The following is an 8,457-nucleotide window of genomic DNA, read 5'->3' on the forward strand; positions in this document are numbered from 1 at the left end:
AGGGGGTTCTGGAATGTACAAAAGATAATTTTGTCAGTAAGTACTCTATGCATAGTAAGTTTAACATAAACAGTGTAATATGCACCATACCAGTGGTTTAATATTGTAAATGATTGGTCTACACCCCTGTTCAGCAGGGATGTACAGTATGTATGTAATTCCATGAGGGACCTTGATCACTTATCCCATGTGAGAGATCTTGGTCACTTAATGTATGTTTACTATATGTACTATGTATAATTCCTTACCTTTAGTACAGTAGTACTAGTAGTTTACAGTTGTCGTTCTATGTTATGTAGTAACCCTGGACAAAGTTTTATGTGGCCCCATAGCCTGCATCATGGAGGGGGTCCTGGTTTTCTGGAATGTACCAAAAAAGTATCAAAGTTAAGTCATGTTATGTATGTTTAGTAAGTTACATACAGTAACCATACGTACAGTGGTTTATAACATGTACATATGTACATAATCAAACTTGGTTGGAAATTCCTGTAAAAAAAAGTTATGTACGTATGTAATATGTACTACTGTATGTAAAAACCTTACTGTTCATACTTTGTTACACTACATGTTACATGTGATACGTATACTTTCCTGAAGGGTTTTTTCCATCCAAAAATGGTGCTTCTACTTGTAGTAGTTATCCCTTGATGACACTTGTAGTAACAACCTGGAGTTGTGTGAAAAATGTTGGTTCTGGAAGGAAAAAGTAACAAATTAGTGTACAAAATATACACTACAGAAAGTTGTGAATGCATATGTTAATTACTGTAGATATATCAAGAGTACTAAAAGAGTTAATGTATGTTAATTAATTCCTTACCTTTAGTTTAAAGTAGACTTTCAATGTAACCCTGGATGGACAAAGTCTTATGTGGCCCCATAGCCTACATCATTCAGGGGGTTCTGGAATGTACAAAAAATAATTAGTATGTCAGTAAGTACTCTATGCATAGTAAGTTAAACATACAGTAATATGCACATAAACAGTGGTTTTAAGTATCACATATAACATGTAGTATAAAACTTAATTTAGAAATTCCTTACATAACTTACCAACTTTTAGTGAGTCTCAAAGCTGTTACCTAGGTTGTGGGAGATGGAGGTGGAGGTGTAGAGCATTCATGATAAGGATGCATTCCAAACCTAACTTCAGTGTGCTTTATCACAGATAACAGGCTAGGATGATGGGCAGTCTGGAATGAAGAATTAATATTAAAGGACAGTATGTAACCACTTAGGTGTACAAAATTTATTGTACGTATGCAAACATTAAACACAACTGAGAATTCCTTACCTCCAGCAAAATGAAGACATGTAGGCTATGTAGAGGTCTGGTTTATGTAAGTCACAGGTGCATGCCAGTCTGGAATGATAATGTAATAGTAGTACATATGATTATAGTATGTATGTTACATACATAACATGGTTATTACATATGTAATATTAAAACATTAATAAAAAAAACTGTCCTTACCAAATTCTAGTGGTTGGCTTGCTTACTGGGATGGTCATATGGTACATGAGAGTGGGTGGCTGGGCTATGGAGTGGGATGGGCAGGTGCTTGGGAGTCTGGAATGATAAAAAATATATAAAATGATAGTTACTACTACTGTAACTACTGCACATGTTATTACTGTTTGACATATGTAGTGTGTAATACGTATGTTCAATATAAAAAATGAAGAATTCTTTTACCTGAAGGAATGGGAGAGGTGATCTACTCGTATCAACTGATTTGGGCTCTGGGGAGGTGATACTTGTATCAACTGATGAGGGAACATCTACATCTGGAAAGAATGATAGGGTACATAAATATATTATAAGGTGGATGTATGTAATTGTAGCATATGTACACTTTTAATAAAATTTCTATTAGCAATTTATAAAACATTTTATACAAATTTGTTAAGGATTCCTTACCTGATGTATAGGGCGAGGCATCAAAACCATGGAAAGGCTCAGGGTCATCTGGGTCACTGTCACTATCAAAGGGGTCTGAAATGGAAAAAAAAATAATAATAAGGTTATGCAACATCAAACACATTGTACCACTATGTAAGTTAGTGTACGAATGTATGTAGGGTGTAAACAATTTCCAACATGAAAATGAGAAAAATGAAATTGCTTACCTGGTTGTACACGTGCAGGTGGGCGGGCTGATACAGAGGGTCCAGGTACAGGGGGATCTGGAACTGTCACAGGTAGTACAGGGAGATCTGGAACTGTCACAGGTAGTACAGGGAGATCTGGAACTGTCACAGGTAGTACAGGGGGATCTGGAACTGTCACCACTTCTGCAATAAAATTACAAATGATGAAAATTAATGAAGTTACAATTTATACTCTTACATTAGTAGTTGTTACATTAAAAAAATTAACACATTTTAATATGTACACTATGTAAACACGATAAATTAGTAAAACAGGTTCAGAATTCCTTACCAGGACTAGGAGTGGGAGGTGGTGGTACTGGAGACTTGTGAAAGAAAGTGTCAAGCCTGGACTGCACACTTCTCTTCGTCTGCTTCTCCTTCAGGGTCTCCTTGTAGAAAGTCACCAAATCCATGATTCCTCTCTTGATTTTGTCAAACCTAGAAACGTTAGGGTCTTCTGCCTCAAAAGAAGCCAAGGCTCTCTCCAGATGAGTAAAACCCTCTGGACAAGCCTTTCACAGTTAATGACCTGGGTTTTGGCTCTGGTGCCGCCTCCTTCCTTCCAATCATTTGTTGTTCAAGTTCTAGTAAGTCCTCTGCAGACAATTCCTCTCCATGGGAAGCCAGCAGCTCTGTTACATCATCAGGTTCAAGATCTAGTTGCAGGCCTCTTGCTTAGCCCTACGATCTTCCTCGTCACAGTCTCGACGTCTTCTGCCTGGTCAAAGCCTTCAAAACTGTGCACAAACTGTGGGAACACAGTTTCCTCCAGGCCCCATTTAAAGTGGTCGTCTTCACCTCGTCCCAAGCACTTGCATGTTCTTCACTGCATCTGCAATGTTGTAGCCCTTCCAGAATTGCTTCAGTGTCAACTCCTTGTTAGCTTCTATGGCCCTCAAAGCAACACGTATGGTCCTTCTAAGGTAGTAAGCCTTGAAATTGCTATTACTCCCTGGTCCATTGCTGTATCAGCGATGTGGTATTGGGTGGGGAGGTACACCACCTTCACATTAGGATGCATGTCGCTCAAATTTGAAGTGACCAGGGGCATTGTCCAAGACTAAGAGGGCCTTAAAAGGCAGACCCTTCGAAGTCAAATACCGCTCCACTGCTGGCACGAAATGGTCATTGAACCAGTCTTCGAAGACCATTAAGGTAACCCACGCCTTCTTGTTAGATTTCCAAATTCACGGGAGGGTGGGACTCTTGGAAAAAATGCCCATTGAAAAGCCCCTGGGATTCTCGGCCAATTACACCAGCAAGGGCTTCAGTTTCAAATCACCACTTGCATTGGCCCCCCCAAACAGCAAAGTCAGTCGCTCCTTTCCAGCTTTATGGCCAGGTGCTGACTTCTCCTCCTTGGAAAGGTACGTTCGATTTGGCATTCTTTTCCAAAATAATCCAGTCTCATCCACATTAAAGACTTGGTCAGCCGTGTAAACCACCATCCTTAATTATCTCAGCCAAAACCAGCTGGAAAACTTTCTGCTGCTTCGCTATCAGCACTAGCAGCTTCACCTTGCAGCTTCACATTATGCAAATTTGCACGAGCCTTAAAACGGTTAAAACCAACCTCTACTCGCGGAAAATTCACCACCAGCACTGCCTTCGCCAAACTTTTTCACTACTGCCTCATGCAGCGCTCTAGCCTTCTCCTGGATCACACTTAAGCTCACCGGAACACGTCGCATGGGTTCTGGTCCTACCCAGCCAGATCATGAGCAATTTCTCCATTTCAACAATGCTCTGGCTACGTTGCTTCTCGTTTATCACCGTTGACTTCATCGGTGCAGCATCCTTAACGTGCTTCAGAATACGTTCCTTATCCTTCACAATGGTTACCACCGTGGTCCTGCTCAAGCCTAAAGAACGGCCTATTTCGGTGTTAGTTTCTCCCTTCTCCGAACGCTTATCACGTCATATTTGACCTCCATCGTGATGACCTTCCTCTTCTTGGATGAACTATCATCGGAGGAAGTACTTTGGCGTTTAGGAGCCATTGTAAATTAGCGAAAATGGCAAGGAATTTCAGCAAACGTCTCAGCACACAACCTAGTGGAATGCAGGCAGGCACGCGATTGAAGTGGCGTCCTTTCGTATTGTACGCTTGGCGTCCTCGACCGTCCGAGGTCGTTGTTCGGTCAATTTACCATACAGTTAATAGCGTTAATTAATTTATGCACCTCCGCTCAAAAACTAGTTCTGCATATGAGGTATCGTTAAAAAGCATAACAAAACGTCGTAACCTTGCATTTGTGTTGTAATCTAACCAGAAACTTAGTTTTTTTAATTATGTACTGGAAACAAGCAATGATTTTTCATTATATTGCGCTTTTGGACTGTTTTAAACTGCGCATCCCAAAAAGGGAAATAGTGTATTCCTTCCCCGCAAACTAGTTCCGCTATGCGGCGTCAGTAAAAAAATTCAAAAAATAACGAAAAAAAAAAGTGTCAAAAATCATCATAACCTCAAAATTTTTGTTGTAATGTAACCAAAAACATATTTTTATTAGTACTGTGCTAACTATAAAGGATTTTTTATCATAGCATGCGTTTTTAAAGCGTCGTTAACTCGGAGCGTCGGAAGCGTCAGCGTCGTAACCTTCGGAACAAGCGTCGTAACCCAGGACGGAATTTCCATTGAATATTTAAGAAAAAGCGTCGTAACCTCGGAACGTCGTAAGCCGGAACCGTCGTAAGCCGGGGACCGCCTGTATGTATATAGTATATATATATATATATATATATATATAATATATATATATTATATATATATATATATATATATATATATATATATACATATATAGTATATATACATATATATACTATATATATATATATATATATATATATATATATATATATATATTATATATATTTACGTATGAGCCCGGCCTTGAGAGAGGCTCGATAAGTAAACAGAAATAATTGAGGGAGAACAAGGTGGAATTACTTGAACTTACCGTAAAACTGATTTATAGTGAATATTTACTCTAGAGGAACAGGTCGCCAGAAACTCAGCTAAATAGCTAAATACTTTACAGCTATTTATTTACAAAAAGGCTCGTACTGGCCTGGAGAAAAGTAAATGCTATTGGTCCCCACGTGACCTTATAATCTCTCACAAATGGATAATTGATGGCTCAAAATGGAGTTTATAAAAGCTGGTTTCATAATCTTGCGGGAATGCAACACTTGCGGTCAGACAGACTTCGCACGTGACTCTGGGAATCTGGAAAAGGATCCCAGATTACACAAGATAAAAGGAAAAATGACTTCTTGCTTTGGTTAAGGATAATTAGGTCTCTAACACTGGGGCAAAGGAACTCTAATGTTTCACTGAGGTATGCACTGAAGGCTTAGTCTTTAACAAGTCACAAGGGGGAGCACGTGGCCCGATGAGGACAAAGGGCTTTTGATGTAGGAGGGATAAATATGAGACTTGAAAATGAAATTAGCAAGAGTCGTATGGTAGTAAAAGGTGCTGGTTTGGAGTTTACACTTTTAGACTACCTGGAGGCAATGTTCAGTGTGGACCCTTTGTGGAAAAGTGCTGCGTCTGGCTTGGTCTCAGATTTGGGCGCGCCAATAATGCCGTTAGGCCTAAGTGTGGGAGGCTGACTGGCCTGACATCCGTCCAAGGTCACGAACTGCAGTCGACTGAGAGAGATACTGGTTGTTTTGGAATCACGGGGCTTCCAAATACCGCCTCGGGCACTGCCTGAAAGTGATCACCACAACCAGCAAATTGGGAAGGAAAAAGAGGTCTTATTGTAGAGGTCCCTAAGATCCATCTCGAAGCCTAGCTACTCTTGTGACTTGCCTCTCTTACCCTAAGCTTCCGTCAGACCGGAAATTCTTTACTATGACGTGCTCTCTCCCCAAAATCTTTTGCTTTAGGAGAAGGCATGGCTGCTTCTTTTATAACTAATATTAATAAAAACCTGCTGGGAAGGCGAGGCGTTCTATAAACGTAGCAGCTCCCCCTGTTAAGAAGGCATTCACTCCCTTTCAGGCGTGAAGGTCTTGGCTTAATAAGTTGATCGTCTCGACTACCCAGTTTTCCTACTCTAACTTGAAGTTTTTAGAGCAGCGATACAGCTAACTACAGTGGCCTACCTAACTTATAGGCAGAGATGCTAGGTGTACTAACTTAATGAAGTAATGTAGTCTAGCCTAAGTAATAACTACGGGTTGTCTGTGACGACAGTCTACATTTCCCCTAGATAAGGTTACTTGAAAATTCTACTTGCTACTAACCTAATGCCCTGGTACTAAATCATTAGCCTAACCTACTCAATACAGTTAAATGGAGACGCAATCATTCCAGTGTGGTACGCACCGCAGCAGTTCAGCGACGGAATTGTTAAAATACATGAGGTGAGGTAATGATGCGTGAGGATGATGAGTGGTTAGTGCATTACCAGGATGGAAATGTAATGAGGTAATTATGACATTTACATGAGTGTTAGTATCACAATCGCTAGGGGTTAGAGGGTTAGTTTTACTGGCAGAGATCAGGCTGGCTACCTTCTCTGGGTAGGTGCCAGGATCATTCTGCAAATGAATGTGACACTGTACCTCGGGCACAGGTGTCAAGGAGAGCATGTGGCTCTTTGGTTAGTGTGTTAATGATTTGTTACGTCCCTTCTTCTTCTTCTTATTCCTCCAGGACCTGGCTATACCAGTCCTAGGAGTAGACGGAGGCACCGGCTCTGGGGTAAGGCCAGAAATGCCGTCAGGAGCAGCGGCAGTGGTAGCCTGAGGGATTGCAGGAGAACACCCTACTTCGGTATCTGCAGCAACCATCATAGAGGTGTAACCTACTGCAGGGGAGGCCCTCACTTCGGCTGCTGCGACAGCCGTCGTAAGGGGAAAACTCCAGGCTGACTCCGTGTCGGGCAGTTCCTGGTTTTCCAGAGGAGGTATGAAGGTAATGTCTGCCGGAGGTTCATCCTCGGGCGACAGAGGTGATGTGGAAGAAGAATTATGGGCTGGAGATTGGCCATGGGCTGCGATAAGCTCCATGCCTGTTGGAGGATCTCCTGTAGGAGGATCCTTGATTAGGTTAGGCGCCGGCGCTAGCTTGGGGCCAGGCGCAGAGGTCAAGTTCGGTGGTGGCGCTACGTCCAGGCTGGACGGAGCTTGGCACTGCTCAGTGCTGCCAAGTGGCACTGGCAGAGAGTTGAGGTCGACTGGACCTGTGGCGGGTACCGGAGGTGCAATACCTCTCAGCGTGCCCTTGGAAATGGGAGACAGAGGCGCCTGTCTCTTGTGGAAGGCTAAGCCTTGTGGAGAATGGACAGTGTCCGCTGCTGGTAGTTGGCTAGGGCACCTAGGCCAATTCGTGGAGTGCCCTAGTACGTTGCAGGTTTTGCAACGGAACTGTGAATGATCAATCTCCCTCCTTGGTAACGGGGGAGACTGTTGGTGGACGTACTTCCTGGAGGAAGTAGAATTTCGATTACCCCTGGCTTCGGAGTTATTTGTTGTGGGGTTAGGACCCCTAGGCTTTTTGAACGGTGAGGGGGACTTCATGTCTTGCCCTAGGAGGAGGTCGTAACCTCCTGGAATGTAGCTTGCAACTGCAAGGGTACAAACTTTGGAAAAATGAGGTCTGGTGACCCTCAATTGTATGGTCGGAAGGATCAGCTTGATATGGTTGATACCTTCAATGGTGATCAGTTGACGTCTGTCAATGTTAGCCCCTCGGGGGATTCGATCTTCCCGTATCAGGGAGATTTGAGCGCCAGAGTTGTCGTAGACTCTGACGTGGCTTGGCGGATTATGGCTTTGGAGGGGTGCGACGGTTATAGGGCCCTTAGCTGGGGGTCCTAGTGAGGAAGGATTTGTAACTGCCATTGCGATGGCAGGAATATTGTAATTTGCGCACCCTCCGTAGTTGGCAGACATGTGACCCTTGCGGCCACAGTCACGGCAGAACTTGTTCCAGAACCTCTTCCGTGGCACTGGACGGTAAGGCCGAGATGGCCCCACAGGTTGCGAATCTGTGGAGTCACCAAGGCTGGCAGTGTGCTCTGGCACAGGTGAAGAGTCCTCTGTCGAAACACCCTCAGAAACAAGTCCGGGGTTAACTGGTGGGCTTACCTCTTCCAAAGTGGAGGAGGTAGGCGGTAAAATGGTAAAAGGCTGAGATGGTGCGGAAGAAACTTTGGGCTCTGACACTGGGTCAGGGCCAGGTTCGCAAATAGAAAGGATGTCGGGGACATCGGAGGCACTAGCCTCTGAACCTAGAATTGAGGATTGGTTATCTGGCAGAGTGGCTGGAGCTAAGAT

The 8,457-nt window shown here is 43.1% G+C and overlaps 1 protein-coding gene across 3 annotated transcripts; it reads right to left on the reverse strand.

Moving 5' to 3' along the window:
* Nucleotides 1-524: 524 nt before the first annotated feature.
* LOC135201020 (uncharacterized) lies at nt 525-2,657 on the reverse strand. Of its 3 annotated transcripts, XM_064229852.1 has the most exons (9): nt 2,447-2,651; nt 2,134-2,298; nt 1,925-1,999; nt 1,700-1,791; nt 1,478-1,573; nt 1,298-1,366; nt 1,057-1,196; nt 824-906; nt 525-696 (listed from the first exon to the last, which is right to left on the reverse strand). In XM_064229852.1, the coding sequence occupies exons 1-5, from the start codon at nt 2,568-2,570 to the stop codon at nt 1,484-1,486; spliced, it is 546 nt and encodes a 181-aa protein (XP_064085922.1). In that variant the 5' UTR covers nt 2,571-2,651; the 3' UTR covers nt 525-696; nt 824-906; nt 1,057-1,196; nt 1,298-1,366; nt 1,478-1,483. The 3 variants fall into 3 exon arrangements, with proteins under 3 accessions (XP_064085922.1, XP_064085920.1, XP_064085921.1); XM_064229850.1 differs by having other exon boundaries at nt 1,478-1,791; nt 2,447-2,655; XM_064229851.1 differs by lacking the exons at nt 525-696; nt 824-906; nt 1,057-1,196 and having other exon boundaries at nt 1,279-1,366; nt 1,478-1,791; nt 2,447-2,657.
* Nucleotides 2,658-8,457: the final 5,800 nt, after the last annotated feature.

This window comes from Macrobrachium nipponense, chromosome 27 (assembly GCF_015104395.2).
Source record: "Macrobrachium nipponense isolate FS-2020 chromosome 27, ASM1510439v2, whole genome shotgun sequence".
Taxonomy (NCBI): domain Eukaryota; kingdom Metazoa; phylum Arthropoda; class Malacostraca; order Decapoda; family Palaemonidae; genus Macrobrachium; species Macrobrachium nipponense.

Excerpts from the sequence above, each read along its gene's own strand:
- LOC135201020 (XM_064229850.1), bottom strand. The coding sequence starts at position 2,570 with ATGGATTTGGTGACTTTCTACAAGGAGACCCTGAAGGAGAAGCAGACG. Across the intron at positions 2,000-2,133 it reads ACCTGCACGTGTACAACCAG|ACCCCTTTGATAGTGACAGT; the intron begins GTAAGCAATTTC and ends TTTCCATTTCAG. Across the intron at positions 1,792-1,924 it reads TGCCTCGCCCTATACATCAG|ATGTAGATGTTCCCTCATCA; the intron begins GTAAGGAATCCT and ends CATTCTTTCCAG.